The sequence below is a fragment of the Chiloscyllium punctatum genome, chromosome 45, assembly GCF_047496795.1.
Source record: "Chiloscyllium punctatum isolate Juve2018m chromosome 45, sChiPun1.3, whole genome shotgun sequence".
NCBI classification, from domain to species: Eukaryota; Metazoa; Chordata; class Chondrichthyes; order Orectolobiformes; family Hemiscylliidae; genus Chiloscyllium; species Chiloscyllium punctatum.
In genome coordinates, this window is record NC_092783.1 from 54,101,938 (window position 1) to 54,119,971 (window position 18,034).

General features: G+C 42.6%; 1 protein-coding gene across 1 annotated transcript in view; it reads left to right on the top strand.

The window, feature by feature from the left end:
- Positions 1 to 18,034, top strand: part of LOC140467439 (uncharacterized) — a 63,679-nt gene that overhangs the window by 26,508 nt on the left and 19,137 nt on the right. The window contains exons 2-4 of the mRNA XM_072563792.1: positions 9,516 to 9,635; positions 10,008 to 10,073; positions 13,546 to 13,698. Of these exons, the coding sequence (XP_072419893.1) occupies positions 9,516 to 9,635; positions 10,008 to 10,073; positions 13,546 to 13,698 (339 nt within the window). The remainder of the gene's footprint in view (positions 1 to 9,515; positions 9,636 to 10,007; positions 10,074 to 13,545; positions 13,699 to 18,034) is intronic.

Genomic DNA, 18,034 nt, shown 5'->3' on the forward strand with positions numbered 1-18,034 from the left:
GGCACAGTGGCTCAGTGGTTAGCACTGCTGCCTCACAGCACCAGGGACCTGTGTCCAATTCCACCCTTGGGTGACTGACTGTGTGGAGTTTGCCCATTCTCCCCGTGTCTGTGTGGGTTTCCTGCATATGCTCAGATTTTCTGCCACATCCAAAGATGTACAGGTTAGATGGATTGCCCATGGGAATGCAGGGATAAGATGGGGGATGGGTGTGGTTGGGATGCTGTTTGGAGGGTTGGCTTGGACTGATTGGGCTGAAAGGCCTGCTCCCACACTGTAGCGATTCTGTCTGTTATGTTAATGTGCAGGTGTTTATTGTTCATTCAGACAGAGCCTGGATGTCATTGCTGAGTTTTTTGTGGACTGTGGTTATCAGTAATTTTCACTTCCTGGTGGATTAGTAATGCACTGTTTTATTCATTCCAATATTCCCTCAGCAATATCTGTCCAATAGTGTGACACAGCAAAAAAAAAACAGTGGGCTCTGATAAAACACAGCTGTCAGTGCGCTGTTTGTACACTTTTAGTAATTTCTGCAAACTAACTGGTTAGTCCCAGTGCTTTGTTGTGACCTCCTTTCTGATGGCCATTGTCCTTCAGGCCAGCCAGGTGGGTTATTGGTTTTATCTGTGAGTAACTATCCTTTTGTAAAGAATTCTCAGCAATTATAGGCAGTTAACACTAACCTGCACTTGCTGAAGTTTCTCTAAGGTGTTTGTAATGTAGCAATGTAATAAAACCTAATAAAGTATATACAGACAGGCTTACATTGGATTGGCTTGGTCCCCCTGCTCAGAGGGTTGTCCTATGACAAAAAGCTCAGGAAATTGAGTTGATGTTCTCCAGAGTTTAGAAGAATGAGAGATGGTCTCACTAAAAAAAATTGCAGGATTCTGAAGAGGCTTGACACTCAGAGGCTGTTGCGCTTGACTTGAATACGGAGGTGATGTAGTGGTCGTGCTACTTGAGTGTGATCCAGAAGCCTGCACTAATGCTTCATTAATAACCCAATACTGGACCCACACACCCTGCCACAGAGAGTGTTTGCTGTTCACCAATGGGTCAGATGCTCTTTCTGCCATTGCTGTTTGTCAGTTTCCCCTCCCGGGGCACCTGTGTATGCCAGAGACACTCAGAATAGTTCACTCCTTTGCGGATGCTCCTTCTCTGATGATGGCCTTTGGGTTTGCCTTTTATTGGATGGTTGGCACCTTTTTTTAAAAAAAGTTAGGTCATGGGGCCTTTCGGAGTGAATGAATGATCCAGTGGCAGCAGGAAGAGATGGGGAGGCAGCAGCGACGGCATTGTGGGCCAATGTGGGAGCATTGTGTATCTGCAGTGTTAGCGGCATTAAAAACAGGCAGCTGAGGTTTCCCAGAGAGTGAGCTATGTGGAGGATTCATCAAAGATTGTGGAACTTTTAACTTAATTGCTTAATTTTTCCAGTTCATACTAAGAATTACATTATTGTTAACTATTATTTATTTATTTTTCTACTTATTTTGTGAGCGTAATGCTTAACCTTTAAGTGTATCTTTTACTATTTGGTGCTAACTAATATGGTGCTGTGTGTGGCAACATTACACTGTTTTCACTATAATTCTATTTTGCAAAATTATATTTGCAGATACATTCTATTTTGCTCAAAAAATGCATAATCTACCTCCATGTAATATTTTGTAAATTCCACTTTGGAAATAAATTCAGCCTGACTCAAGATTGGGATACAGGCAGACTCTAACCCCACACCTTTAATGAATTGTCTGAGCTGAGATGGCACTTTTTGTTATAAAACATTAAACTATCTTGAGAATATGACTTAAAAGAAGTTCTGGGATTTACATATTAAACCAAAACTAGCAAACCCATTCGAAAAGATGAAAGACTCAATCTCGGTTTGTTCAATATATCATTTCAGCTGCATGACACTAATCTTTTGCTTTAAATTCTGTGTCTTATGATCTTGCTTCTCAACCACCTGATGAAGAAGCAGTGCTCTGAAAGCTAGTGCCTCAAAATAAACCTGTTGGACTATAAGCTGGTGTTGTGTGATTTTTAATTTTGTCCACCCCAGTCCAACACCAACTCCTCCAAATCAAAGCTAGGATGAGACTAAGCACTGAATGCCTTCACACTGGCATCATCCACAGTCTAACTGCACAAAGAAATACCACGTGGATTTGATATTTTTCCAGTGCTGGTGACAGCATGAACACAAAATGCAATTCGTAGGAGGTGAACAGCATGAATCAGAAATCATATCCTGAAGTTTGCATGAATCAGTTAGAATTTCTAGAAATTTCCTGGAGTATTACAAGTTTTTACATCTGCTTGGTAGTCTCAGAAGAAGTCTAGAAAGGGAATTAACTTGTTCAGGCCAAATGGTCTGTTCATTTTCTGGATGTCCTTGGGACCTGTTGAGTCAATAAATAGATTTTGGCAAAGCTAAGCTAATTTATTGCATCAACTGATCAAAGTAGCAATTACCATATTTCGTGTCTTCCATTTGTCATTATTCAGTCTGGGACAGTTTTGGCCAGATGATACTATGGGCCAAATCTGATATCATCTGAAAGAACTTTGTGTCCTGTAGATTCGTATTGGATTGTTCTATTTTTATAGAATGAGCCAATCTGGGATACCAATAGTTAACCATTGATTTGTTTTCGGCTGATATTTACCACAGTGTCTGAATTCTGGACTTGGAACTGTGGGCGTTTTTGAAATCTCCTTTTCTTTTGCTGATAGTTAATTAAGTTGGTGTCTGTGAGGTTGCATGTCATGTGTTTGGAAATAAGTGGATGATTTTCCCAGCAGCATTAAGATTGAGGATCTGCCTGCATTTAAATGATCCAAGAGATTGAGAATCATGAACAGTTCTTACCAGTCAATTGACTGGTGTTGGTAATGGATGATGTAAAATTCTCATTGGTCTTCTGTTGTGGTTCCAATATGGTTATGCAATTCAGAAACCTAGACCCTTGAATTCTCGCTGCATTTTGCTGAAGACCATCATTAGAGACATCAGACTTTAACTATCACTCATCAAACTGGATAATTTTGTATGAAAATGAAACTTAAACTTTAATTAACCCTGCCCACTGCATAGTTTGATAAAGACCATCCATCCCTCTGCCCATCCTTTCCTTAATTCCCTTTGTTCATTTATGTGTTTATCACTGTGCAAGTATATGAGCATTTGCAAGAATCCTGGTTCTCTCTCCCTCACTACATGCTTGCAACCTACTGAATGATGTAAGTTGAAGACTTATGGCAAGATGTACTTGACTTAGTAGATGGTAATGTTGAAAATGTTTGCTGTGTGATACTGTCGTTTGTCACAGGACGGAGACTTAGCATGCAAGTGGGTTAACACATGAGTTTCGACTGTTCCCCAGCTCAATTAAAGTGTCAACACGGTTGTTTCCAAGGTTAATTCCTCCTTTGAAATGGCACGCAGTTATTTCTTAGAAGGGTGTGAATGTTGCATATATGTAGTGCAGTGATTTTCACCACATTATAATGGCAGGTGTTACTCGTGATACGAGTTGAAAAGTGCAGTGCAGGTGAATTCCAAATATCTGCACTCCCTTTACAGTTTCAGAAAGGTCAAATCATAAGCTTTTTGATCACAGTCAAAGCCCATGTCAACTACTCTTAATAAATTGATCACTTTTGCTGACAAACAGTAAGTGCTCATTGCTTATCACCTGAAACCGTGAGTTTTAAAGTTTTTCGGAAAGAGTTATTAAAATCTGGGTAAACTCTTAAATGCAGACCCATTTAAAGTGCTGCATTCAGTTCTGAGCACCATGTTTCTTTAATGATGAGGTGAGGAAGAGCACAGACTTAATTGAACAATATTTGGACTGAAAGGATTAAATTGCGAGGATGGTTGTATTGAGGAGGCTCTGAGTATAGAAGATTGAAGAATGATCTAATTGTAAGGTGATTAAAGGAGCTAGTTGAGTGGATAGAGAGCAACGTATTCCTCTGATGGAGAAGAGGAGATCAAAGGGTTCACAGATTCATGGCTTTAACATTGGAAATAGACCATTCATGGGTTCTGGAAGGAAACACTTACACAAGTGTAAGGTGATGGGAAGCAGAAATCTGGGATTTTTCATGCATCCCTCCCACACCTGAATGCTGTTCAATTGATTGAAAATTTCAAGACTGAAACAATAGCTTTTATAAGGGGTGGGGTATTGAGGAGAAAGTGAGGACTGCCAAATCTGGAGATCTGAGTCAAAAAGTATGGCGCTGGAAAAGCGCAGCAGGTCAGGCAGCTTCCGAGGAGCAGGAGAGTCAATATTTCAAGCATAAGCTCTTCATCAGGAATATTGGGGGCGTCTCAAGGGGGCTGAGAGATAAATGGGAGGTGGGTGAGGCTGAGGGGAAGGTAGCTGGGCATGCAATAGGGAGATGAAGGTGGGGATGGAATTGAGGTGCAGATAAATGAAGTTGTATCTGAATGTGGGAGGAAGGGGGGAGTTGAATGGCATATTTAAGTTCTTAAACAATCAGTTTTCACAGCAGAGCTGAAGAAGCCAGTGCAGAAGTGACTTGTGTTGCGTGGAAAATATTTTCCATTGTGCAGACCTGAGGTCAGTGTGAATTGAATTGAATTGAATGTATTGTCACGTGTACCGAAGCACAGTGAAAAGTGTTGTCTTGTGAGCAACACAGGAAGATCACAGAGTTAAGTAGCATAGATAGTAAATAATAGGTAAACACGACAAAAACAAAAACACAGGTACAGGTGAATGTTAAGAGTTTGTGAGTCCATTCAGTATTCTGAGAACAGTAGTGTTGAAACTGTTTCGAAACCAGCTGATGAGCGTGTTCAGGCTTCTGTACCTTCTCCCCGATGGTAGAGGTTGTAGAGGAACATTGCCAGGGTGGAATGGATCTTTGAGAATTCTGGTGGCCTTTCCTTGACATTGAGCCTGGTAGATGGATTCTATAGATGGGTGGTTGGCCTTTGTGATTGTCCAGGCCGAGTTCACCACTCTCTGTAACCGTCTCTGATCTTGAATGGTACAGTTGCCATACCAGGTAGTGATACATCCAAACAGAATGCTCTCATTGGCGTACCTATAGAAGTTGGCAAGGGTATTCACCATCTTGCCAAATTTCCTCAGCTGCCTGAGGAAGAAGAAACATTGTTGGGCCTTTGTAACCAGTGTGTCCACATGAAGTGTGCAAAAGCCAATATGCCAATTGCTATGCAAAGCAATCTCCCATTGAGACTTTGGAACTGACCCAGCTTTCAGTCATGACTAAGTAAAAGGAAGAAATTGAATTTATATAGCACTTTTCTTCACTTTAGGTTTTTCTGAAACATTTTCCAGTCAATAAAGTGTAGGCACGGAAATTGCAGCAATTATTTTTGCTGCAGCAAGCACCCATAAACCCCAAGTCTAATGAATAGCCAGGTTGTCATTTTAGGTTTTTGGTGAGGTATAAATCTCAGACTGCTTGCGAGGAAGAACTTCTTGCTAGAAAATTTTACATCAGTTTAACATTTCACCCCAAAGATAGCATTTCTGACAGTGCAGCACTCCCTTAGAACTACAGTGAAATGTCATCCTTAATTATCTGCTCAAGTTTGTGAAGTGGGACTTTAACTGACAACTTCAGGTTAGGAGCAAGAACAGTCAATATTCAACTATCACTCGGTGGGTAATTATTTGGGATAGACTGTGGCAGTGAATGCACATCAAATGAAAATCAAAGGAGAATTATAAAATGGCATAAAAATAGAGAGATTGCTGGAAAAGCTCAGCAAGTCTGGCAGCATCTGTAGAGAGAAATGAGAGTTAATGTTTCAGGTTGAGTAACCCTTCCTCAGAACTCAGAGAAAGGGTCACTCGACCCAAAACGTTAACTCTGATTTCTCTCCACAAATGCTGCCAGACCTGCTGAGCTTTTCCAGCAATTTCTGTTCTTGTGTCTGATTTACAGTATCCGCAGTTGTTTTGATTTTTATAAAATGATGTGTTTGGCCACAGAATATAGTGAAATTCTTAATCCTGCTATATGGAAATCTAGAAAACAACTTTCTTTGGGCCTGTACTTTCCTTGCTGCTCTGTTCAAAAGAAAATCCCCCAAATTCCTTTTTGATTTCTCTGGCAATTTTTCAAATTCTCTGCAGTGTCTATTAATTGGAACCATCTGAGAGAGTCAGGCATCTCCAAAATCCCAGTTATCTCACTGTAAATGTCAAGCATGTTAGGAACCTCTGAATTAACAATGGTTAATACTGAGTTTCCTAAAGATTTACAACGTGTCATAGTTGTGGGAGTGTTAGCTAGCTGCAAATGTTATTTGCTGATGTTCCGTCCCCTGTCTAGGTGACATCCCAGTCAAGATTAGAGTGGTGCTGGAAAAGCACAGCAGGTCAGTCAGCATCCGAGGAGCAAGAAAATCGACGTTTCGGGCAAAAGCCTTTCATCAGGAACGAAGGGTTCCTGATGAAGGGCTTTTGCCCGAAACGTCGATTTTTCCTGCTCCTCGGATGCTGCCTGACCTGCTGTGCTTTTCTCGCACACCACTCTAATCTTGACTCTAACCTCCAGCATCTGCAGTTCCCATTTCTGCCTAGGTGACATTTCAGCTCAGTGAACATACCCACAAGTACAATAACCAGCACCGGAGCTGCAAATCTTTACATTTTAGAACTTTTTTGGAATTTAGAATAATTGGTTTATGGTCAATCTGTGAAGATATTTTCTCCGCCACCTGGTCAGAAATGTTTTGACATCAGACTTGAACTTGGGCCTCAGGATCTCTACCATGCTCCCCCCCCCCCCCCCCCCCCCACACACACACAAACTCCTCTCAATCTACACAGCTGACAGACTGGAGTTTGCAGTTGATGACTTGTTGGACTCAATTACAAAGGTGCACCTCTGTGCTGGCTTATTCCATTCCTCTTTGCCCAGATCACTTCCAATGTAAGACAAAAGCTTCAACAATTTCCCACCACAGACGATAGACTGACTGGTCTCCAGCATTCTCTGTGTTTGTTTCATGATAAAGCTATTGATTATCAGAGAGAAGTATTTAGATTCGGTGTGCAAGGTTCCAAATGACGGCGTCATCCAGTTGCAGTTTCAAAACACAGCAAACTCTTTTCTGTTTTAGTGTCAACGATAAATTTCCTGCGGTCACAACAAAAGAATTACTAAAGACACAAAGGCTGTTAACTTAAGGATTCTGATGTTGGCTTTTCACTTGTACAAACTGAGATCAAATCCAGTTTAGAGAGATGAGACAGAAGCTCTGTATATCTTATGGATGGATACGTGAAATATATTTGAATGTTGGATCTCCAACCATCATGGGCATGGAGTTTGACGATAAGTGGGCGGCACGGTGGCACAGTGGTTAGCACTGCTGCCTCACAGCGCCAGAGACCTGGGTTCAATTCCCGCCTCAATTCCCGACTGTGTGGAGTTTGCACATTCTCCCCGTGTCTGCGTGGGTTTCCTCCGGGTGCTCCGGTTTCCTCCCACACTCCAAAAATGTGCAGGTCAGGTGAATTGGCCATGCTAAATTGCCCATAGTGTTAGCTAAGGGGTAAATGTAGGGATATGGGTGGGTTGCGCTTCGGCGGGTCAGTGTGGACTTGTTGGGCCGAAGGGCCTGTTTCCACACTGTAAGTAATCTAATCTAATCTAATCTAATTGTTGCCACAGGGTCACACAGAGAGATGACAGGATTACCCTGAGATCTTGTGGAGGAGAGGGTAATGTTCTTACCATTATGTGGTTAGCACAGAAGGTGTGTCGTAACACAGCCAAACAGATGATTATCAATCTGTAAATCCTTCTGTAAGAGTGGGAGTGCCTCCTGGTCAGCCAAAATCAGGTGGTCGCTGCAGTGCAACAGGTTTGCCGTGTTGGAAGTGGATGATCTAAAGCCGTGAGCAATCACGGTCAGCCCCAGGCATGTACAAACAAACCCCGGATTGCTTGTCGGGCCTATGCTGAGGGGAATTGTTGAAGCATAGTATCATAGAGTTATACAGCATGGAAACAGACCCTTCGGCCCATCTCACCTACGCCAACTATGTTTCCTAAACTGAACTAGTCCCACTTGACTACACTTGGACCATATCCCAACAGACCTTTCCTATCCATATACTTATTCAAACATCTTAAATATTGTCATTGTACCCACTTCTACCCCTTCCTCTGACAGCTTGATCCATACAGGCACCACCCTCTATGTGGAAAACGTTACCCCTCAGGTTCCTTTTATAACTTGCCCACTTCACCTTCAACCTATGCTCTGTAGTTTTGAACTCACCCACCCGGGTAAAATACCTTGTTTATTCACCCTATCCATGTCCCTCATGATTTTAAAAGCCTCTATAAGGTCACCTCTCAGCCTCCTACACTCCAGGGAAATAACTCTCAGTCTATCCAGCCTCTCTTGTGACGCAAACCTTCCAGTAACGTCTAATGGAGGAGGCATTGCTTTGCATCTGACTTGCTGTTTCTGACCCATGAATGAAGCATTGAAACATGGAAAATAGGAGCATGTGTAGACCATTTGGCCCTTCGATCCTGCTCTACCATTCATGATGCTCCAACTCAATGGGGCAGCACGGTGGCTCAGTGGTTAGCTCTGCTGCCTCACAGTGCCAGGGATCCAGGTTCGATTCCAGCCTCGGGTGACTGTCTGTGTGGAGTTTGCACATTCTCCCCGTGTCTGTGTGGGTTTCCTCCGGGTGCTCCGGTTTCCTCCCACAGTCCAAAGATGTGCAGGTTAGGTGAATTGGCCATGCTAAATTACCTGTAGTATGAGGTGCATTAGTCAGGGATGAATGTAGGGGAATGGGTCTGGGTGGGTTTCTCTTTGGAGGGTTGGTGTGGACTTGTTGGGCCGAAGGACCTGTTTCCACACTGTAGGGAATCTAATCAAATCTAACAGCCTGTTTCTGCTTCTCCTTCATATCATTTGATCTCTTTAGCCCCAAGATTGCTTGATATCACCACTGACTAGCATTAGCACTAACTTCCATGGACATTACGTTCACAATAAAGGTTTAAAGAAAGGAAAAAGACACTCATAATTATTGTCGACATACTAAGAGGAATCTAGATAGAAATAAAGGTAAAATAATCACAATCTTACTGGACGATAGGGCTGCTTTCTCATCAGGGAGACTTGACTGGTGGTGGTTTAACCTATGGGTCACCATGCCTCAGATGAGGAGAGAGAGATTGAGAGGCACATCTTTCATGGTAACCTCAGCCAATGCAGGAATTGAGCCCAAGTTATGGCATTACTTTGTGTTGCAAACCAACTGAGCTAGCTGTTTTCCAGATGAAAGTGAAAGTACCAGAGTGATATATTGATTGAATTGAAGGTGTGACATGGGAACAGCAGTACATACTAGTTGGACTGAATGGCCTGTTCCCATGGTATATATGTGCATGCTAATGTATCCAACTGGTTGTTAGACATGGCTAGTCATGATCATTTCTGTGTTTTATTATAGGCACTCTGCTGCTTGAGTCTTCTGGTATTTCTGCCTGTTATTGCAACAGAAAAATGGTGCAACAGCCCCGATGACTTCAAATGGCTAACGGAACAGATTCAGATTAAGATCAACAATCTGGTTAGAGAAACAAAGCAACGCAACACACAATTATCACTGTAACTTCAGCCAGACACATTTCCTGTCATCCACATTCTTATAAATCCTGTAACTCTTATTTTAACATACCTACTACTCGAGCAGTAGTCAGCCCACTACGTTTTATGAAAAATTTGGTCTCAAAATCTTAATTTGTACACAAGTATATATGATGATTTACACTCTACGCTTTTAATCCCTCACGGTAGTGCTACTGACTTTGATGCAGCTTATAGTGCTTAATATAATACTTCCTGACTGTCTTACATTCCTCAATACACTTCACTTTCAATCAACATCAGTTGCCTCAGTTGTAATAGTTTCTAAGGGCCTAACTGGATCTTTCTTTCCCAGAATGATAATCTGCTCCCGAGTATGATAAAGTACAACACCTTTACAAATGTGAAAACTGCTGTATTGGTAAGTGACCCTTGCTTTGATTTCATGTTGAAACAGAACAATTAAACAATTATGCACCTGAGGCAGGGAATTGCACAAACTCATCACTCTCTGAGTGAAGAAATTACTCCTCATCTCAGCCCTAAATAGCCTGCCCTGTATCTTTAGACAATGAGCCCTGGTTCTCCCTGGTCACTGGGAACATCCTTCGTGCATTTATCCTGTCTAGTTCTATTAAAGCTGTACAGGTCTCCATGAGATTGCCTTTTTTTCCTTCTAGTAGGAGACATTGGACTGCAATCCACCAGTAGTCTAATGCCCTTCAGTAAGCAATTAATTTCAACTTAAAGGCCACTTAGGAAGGGTCTAAAGGGATCTAGACCAAGTGCTGACAAATGGAACTAGATTGATTTAGGAAATCTGGTCAGCATGGACAGTTAATAATTAGTTGGACCAATGTTTCTGTGCTGTACATCTCTATGACACTATGTTGAGATTTTATAAGAGTGTTACATGCCAAGTGACCAGTCAACAGGATACCCTCCTCAGACTGAAGGGTGGATACCCTCCTCAGACTCAGGTGGAAGGGGGAGTGGGAGAGTTCCCTCCTTTTCAAACCCGTTTTTCATTCGGCTTCCTCAAGCCACAGCCATGACTCCAGCCTTGGGCATTGCGTTCTGCTCTTCCGTCCCACTCCCTTGCCTTGTCACTGCAAACTGCCCACAGTCACCAAAGGCCTCCCCTGCCCCGTGTAATATCACTGGCAGTACAGGAGAACTTTCAGCCTCTGATTGGTCAATGGCTGTCTGAGGCAGTATTTCCTAATGCTGAGGGGAGCAGTACTTCCTGGAATCAATGAATGGAAAAGCCGCCAATGGTAAATGGGTGTGGGCCAACTGTTGGTCCTCCAGGTGGACTTCCCTCAGCTTTTAAACTTGGGGGAGTGAGCATGGATTAGGTGTCATTTAAATTCAGCCTATTTTTACATTATTCTATTTCACAGCTTGAATAACGTTACTATATAACGTGCAGTACAAAAGCCACTGCAGTAAGATCTAAATACAATTTCACAACAGTATAAATTTGGAGGCAAGAAATATCAGCTTGCCAGTGTGTTTGATTATCTCCTGTTTTTAATATGACGGCTTTTACAAAACTGATCCTTTTGTTGTGGCTGTGATGGTGGGATCACTGGCCGGACTTTGCTGACCATACTTAGAAGGCCTCAAGAAGATCGTGGTGAGCTGCCTTCCTGAACTACTGCAGTCCATAATGCTGCTGTAGGGATTCCTGAGGGAATTCCAGGATTTTGGCCCAGTAGCACTGAAGGAATAGAATCCCGTTTGGCCCAACCAGTCCACACTGACCCTCCAAAGAGTAACCCACCCAGACCCATTCCCCATTACTCTTTATTCCTGACGAATACACCTACGCGACACATCCCTGAACACTATGGGCAATTTAGCTTAGCCAATTCACGTAACCTGCACATCTTTGGACTGTGGGTGGAAACTGGAACATGCAAAGGAAACCACTCGGACACGGGGAGAATGTGCAAACTCCACACAGACAGTCACCCGAGGGTGGAATTGAACCTAGGTCCCTGGCGCCGTGAGGCAGCAGTGCTAAACCACTGAGAGATGGTGAGATATTTCCAAATCAGGATGGTGAGTGGCTTGGAGGAGAAATTCCAGATTCCCAGGTAGCTTCTGCCAAATGTTACAAAGGAGATTTGATCCTCAACAAATATGACTTCAGGCCAACTGTGTCTGCACTCGGTCATTCCTGTACTGAAGGTATATGATTACTCTGATCTTGCCTTCTCCTCAGCGAATTTAAACTAATCTACAGTATAAGTGAGGCCTATTGCCTTGAATGGCCATTAGCTTGTGCAAAACTAAAATGATATCTTTTATTAGCATCATGCAAATATTTCTAGAACTTCAAAATAGCAGTATTTAAAACCCTACAGGTCGGCTTTTGAAAAAAATGCATTCTTGCGTGGAATGTGGGCATCACTGGCAGAGCTAACATTTCATTCCCATCTTGAATAACCTTTGCAAAGATGGTGATGTGGCACCTCTTTTCAGTAGCCATGGTGCAGGTATACACACAACACTGTTCGGAAGCAATTTTCACCCAGCAGTCATGAAGTAATAGCAATATAATTCCAAGTCAAAATGAGTGTGTGACTCGGAAGAGAACTTAATGATGATGGTGTTCTGATGTATCTACCTCCCTTATCCTTCTAAATGGTAGAAGTTGTCAAAATATTGCCTCATTTAACGTTAGACACTTATCAAGAAATCCAATAGGGAATTGGAAATAAACCTCTTCACCCAAAAAGCACTTGAGAAAGTAGTGAACTGTTCAAGTGATAATCTGTTCCAAAATTCTATCCTCTTGCCAAAAATCAAATTTGGTGCCAAAATTTCTGATTGTTTCTGGTGAGATTGATACACATAATTTTATTTACAATTACAATGGCTCATAGAAAAAGATTAGAACATTTTCCTTCCATTTTTATCCCAAAGTGCTTAAATGAATTATTTCGTGAATGCATCTGCTCTTACTCTGTATGCATGTATGACAATTAGTTTATGCACAGAAAATCCTCATTAAAAGAAAGATTGCATATTCAACAATGTAACAGTCCCTCAGTGTTGCACTGGAGTGTTAGCTGAGATAATATGCCGGGTTTTCTGGAGTGGCCTTTGAACTTTTAAAACTTTTGTCTTAGAATTGAGAGTGCTACCACAGAGCCAAGGTGTTAATGTCTCTTAACATCCTGTTAATACATTCCAAACCCACAGCATCCAATTCCTGCCTTTTGATTTGTCCTGAGGTGACTCCTGCTGGTCTGTGGTTCCAAATAGCTTTCTGTGACTGTCATTTTGTGATCATCCATTCGAGCTGTAACCTTAGTTATAGTCAGAAGGTTATTTGATAGTGGGACATTATAGTTTGCCCTACTGTTCTGGTGTTCATTCTTGCAATCAAGATAGGCAGTTGGCTCACAAGATGGTGATCAAATGTGGAAATTTGCCTACTTTCCCCTCTCTACCTCAGAGGCAGAGATCTCAATTACATTGTTCTGTTATCTGCTAGTTTACTACCCAAGGATAAATTTCTTTACCTGTGGAATTCTATGCCTTAGCAAAAAGCAGTTGAGGGCTAAACATTGAATGGATTGTAGTTAGATATAGTTCTTTGGGCTAAATTGATCAAACAGTATGTAGAGAAAGAGGGAACAAGGTAGAGTTGGATGATCAGGCATGATCATATTGAAGGACTGAATGACTTACTCCTGCTCCTACTTTTGATCTTGTGAACCCAACCTGATGCCTTTTGAATCTGCAAGACCGCAATCCAAGTATTAGGGCCTGGCTCAGGATCACTGGCTCACTTCACCCTGATTTTATGGTCATAATGAGAGCTCTTGTTTCTCACTCCTATCAATTTTTAAGTTATTTTCTTATTTTCTTCCCTACAGACTGATCGCTGTTTTATCATTGTCACTGCTGAGCAACTCAACAACTCTCTTCAGCTCCTGATGAGCCACTTTAAGACGAACTCCAGCAATTACAATCTGACGCAACAAGTGGTGACATTCCTGAATATACTTCACACACATTGTTCTGATGAAGTACGTGTTTATCTTTCTTGCTATTGTCTTATTAAGCAATATTAAAACAGGATTACCCCAAAGCCCAGTGACTGAATGGAGGAAAATTGCTTCACTCAGAAGCTAGTGACGTTTTGGAAACCTCTACCTCCAAGGACTGTGGATGTTCCATGATGAATATATTAAAAATGGAGATTGGTAGTTTTTAAAAAAAATTCCAGGGGAATTGAGCACAAGGAGGATAGAGGGAGAAGGTGGAGTTGAGGGCATTTGTAAACTGTGATCGTATTGAATGGCAGAGCAGACTGAGAGACCTTCTGGTCTACTCCTGCTCCTATTTCTTACATTCTTCAGTAGCTCTTGGGAAGCAGGCCCTTGTAGGTGGTGCATAGGTATTGTTGAGTCAGGCAGCCACATAAGTGTCCGGTGGGCAGTTAGATGCTACCAAGTCTCCTTCAAGAATTCCCTCCATTCTTGAGAGACAACTCTCTGAGTGACACTCACCCATTTGAAATGGGCACTTGGCTGCTTCCATGCTGTTCACTCCAGAATTCTCATTTTTAACACTGGCACTTTTAAAATGCACCATGTACAGGGGAACCTCGATTATCTGAATACCAATTATCCAAAAATCAGATTATCAGAAGGAGATCTCAAGGTCCTGCTAGAAACATTACATCAAAGACGTGTTTCGCACCTTTTGTTTACAGTGATTAAACAGGCACCGTCTCCAAATGACTGACCTCCCGCCCTCTCTCTCTCCCACTTTCCCTGGAGTTCTACAGAGGGGCATACCCTAAACCCCCTCTTCCCCAGATAATCTCTCCAACACTGTCCTGTACAGGGCAGCCCCGGAGAGGGGGTGGGGGTGGACGGAGACGGGGGTCACCGATATTGGACGCGGTTGGGGGGCAGGGGCTGGGGATGATGTTGAACGCAGTTGGGGGGGGGGTGGGGTTGGATGGGGTTCTGGAGGTGTGTGGGGCGCGGTGTTGGAGGCAGGAGCTCACACGCTGTGTGCTGCTGCAGTCTCCTGAATGGGGAGCAGACTTTAAAAACTCCGACCCCCAGAGAAAAGGCATTTAATCGAGAACCGAATAGTGCCCACCCATCTCGTTTGGATAATCGAGCTTCCCCTGTAGTTATTTCTTCCTTAGTGGCTCTATGATAGGTACCATTATCCGATTTTTAATGTTGTTTTCCCTTCCTCCAAAGTACGGTTGTTGTTATTAGATGATTAATCAGGTGCAGAGTTACTTCCATAGACCTTCTACTAGCACCAACTAGGAGAAAGTGAGGACTGCAGATGCTGCAGGTCAGAGCCAAGAGTGTGATGCTGGAAAAGCAGAGCAGGTCAGGCAGCATCCGAGGAGTAGGAGAATCAACATTTCGGGCAAAAACCCTTCATCAGGAATTCCAAACTTTTGCCCGAAACATTGATTCGCCTATTCCTCAAATGCTGCCTGACCTGTTGTGCTTTTCCAGCACCACACTCTCGAATGTTATTAACATCAGTCAAGAACCACCCCCCAACACACACACACAAACACACACAAACACACACACACGCGAAAGTCCATTGAAGTTGTGGAAATCTGACATGTTACAGCCATTATTCTACCACAGGATAGGTGGGATCATGTTCCACAGACCTGAGAAATGATCCAAAAATCATTTTTGAATTGTAAAATAATGTTTCTGAAAAAGAAGGGGAGGGGAGTCCTATCGGGTTGGTGAATCAAGGATGTTGGTCTGGTCATTTGCAGAAGAGAAGGAGAAAGAGGAAGATAAAATAACTAAGGCTTCATGGAGAGCAGTCAGGAAGGATAATGCATCAATCATTGTTTTGAGAGAACTTCAACTATATTTGGAGTCTTGCTTGATCTGTGGCCGTTACTGCAATAAACTACTCTCAATCACTATTGCATTTGCTTCAGACCCTGCCTTTATTTTACTGTCATACCATTTAAGTCCTGCTTCTGACTCAATATATACAAAGCATTCCAGAGAAAGAATTTATTTCCTTACTGTGTGCCTGACTACAATGTTTTATTCGTTTGCCTCGTGTGTGTCTGTGTGTGTGTCTGTGTGTGTGTGTGCGCCCAAAATGTCGATTTTCCTGCTCCTCGGATGCTACCTGACCTCCTGTGCTTTTCCAGCGTTACTCTAATCTTTTACCACTGAGTCTCAAGATTTAAGTGCCAAGTCAGTGAGAGGAATAGCTGTGTTGACAGGCCCCCATCCCTCTGTGTGATCCTTCTGACTCAACTGCAGCATTCATACCAAATCATGTGATACTTTCTCCCAGAAAGAGGCCAAAATAGAAGAAAAATACGAGATCTCCAGTCATTTAAATTGAGGCTTTGAGGTAGTTTATCATGTGGGAAGGATTTGAAAACAAGGGGGAGAATTTTGGAACAGAGACTGATGCAAACTGGTGATCCAGCACTTAGTGTGAGTTAGGATACAAGCAGCAGAGGTCTGGATGAGCTGAAGTTTGCAGAACAGCATGGGAGGGTACAACACAGTAAATGCAGAGCCAACAGAGACCTGGATGATTGCATATAAAAATTGAGCATATGAACTGAAAGGTAGGGGTGGAGACAATTGATGTTACATAACTGGGAGTAGACACTCTTGGTGATGAAGGTCACAGAGTCATAATCTTAACACAGGGTCAAAATGAGTAGAAATCTTTATTTGGCTGCCATGATTAGAGGTCATGAATCCCAGGCAGCTGGCCGATTGATTCAGGACCCAAATTTGCTCCAAACCGGATAGCCAGTCTTATCTCTGAGTTTTCTTTCCTACTCCTATCCATTTCAAATCTTCTGAGTCCCTTTAATTTGATTAATTTTGATTTTAACTTTTGTTTTAATTCATTCACTCCTGGGATATAGGCCTCACAGACTGGACCAGTATTTATTGCTTATCCTTATCTGTCCTGGGATTCAATCGAGTGCTGTATTTGGCCACTTCAGAGAGCAGTTAGGGATCAATCACATTGCTGTGTGGGCCTGGAGTCACATGTAGGCCAGGTCTGGTAAGGACAGCAGTTTCCTTCCCTAAAGACATCAGTGAACCAGACTGGGTTGTTACAGCAATCATCTTGTAGGCATTTTGAATTCCAGGTTTTTTATTGAACTGAAATACCACCATCTGCTGTGGTGCGACTCAAACCCAGATCCCCAAAACATTCTACTGGTCTCTGTATTATTCGAGTAATAATCAGTTGTTGCTTCCCTCTTAGAAGATCCCAGCAATCCCTGGGCTGGCACGCACCCAACAATCCAACTCAGTACCTGAAGGTGCTCAAGGAGGGAAGGTAGAAGCCATTTTCTGATTGTTATGCAGCTCAGACTCAAAGTAATGTGGTAAAAACAATGACTGCAGATGCTGGAAACCAGATTTTGGATTAGTGGTGCTGTAAGAGCACAGCAGTTCAGGCAGAATCCAAGTAGCTTCAGAGTAATGTAGCAACTAGTCAATGGTTAAAAGTACAGGTGGAATGCTGCCTTGCATCCCTTCCCATCTGTATTTGCTCCACTTCTATTCCAGGGCAGTGTTTTCACATGAATTATGAAACTATTTGCTGCTCTGTGTGTGTCAGAGGAATTGGAAACCTGACACGTCTTGTACTCCCTGTTGTGAGCAGATCTCTTGTTATTCTAACCAAAAATCATCACTCTCACCCAGCCAGGGCGTAGTTTTTTGAGCAGAGGAGATAAAGACTGAAAAAGGGTCTGCCAGGGAGGAACTGTGAATGCAAAAACAGTCCGTCCTCTTGACAATGTGATTTCAACCAGTGCTGTGTTTCTTTTAATGGACGAGATACATATCTTTGACATAGTTAATTTATTTTAGTCAGAAATAAGCACTCTCCAGTCCCCTGTCTCCCACCACATCCACCACCGCCCCCCCCACTCCCCCCCCCCCCCCACCCCTGCACCACGCTCACTTCACAGTCATCAGTGACATTTCTGGTGGTTTTAGGATTTGGAGTAGGCCTTTGAACCTTTTCTGTTATTGATTCTGGTTCACAGACAATCCAATCCTGAACGCATTTGCTGCCTTTTCTTCATATCCATCGATACAGTCACCAAACAAAGATCTAACCATCTCCATTTTGAACATTACAATTAGCCTTAGAGCTATAGGGAAGAGAGTTTCCACTTGTTCTTTTTGTGAAAATGTGTTCTCCGATTTGATTCATGAATTTGAACCCAGTTTAAGATTGTTGTGTTTTGATATAGAGGCCCCCTACCCACCTAACTAAAGAAAATGATATCGCTTCTTTTTTGAAACTTCATTCATGAGACATGAGCATATCTGGCGAGGCCAGTACTTGTTTTCCATC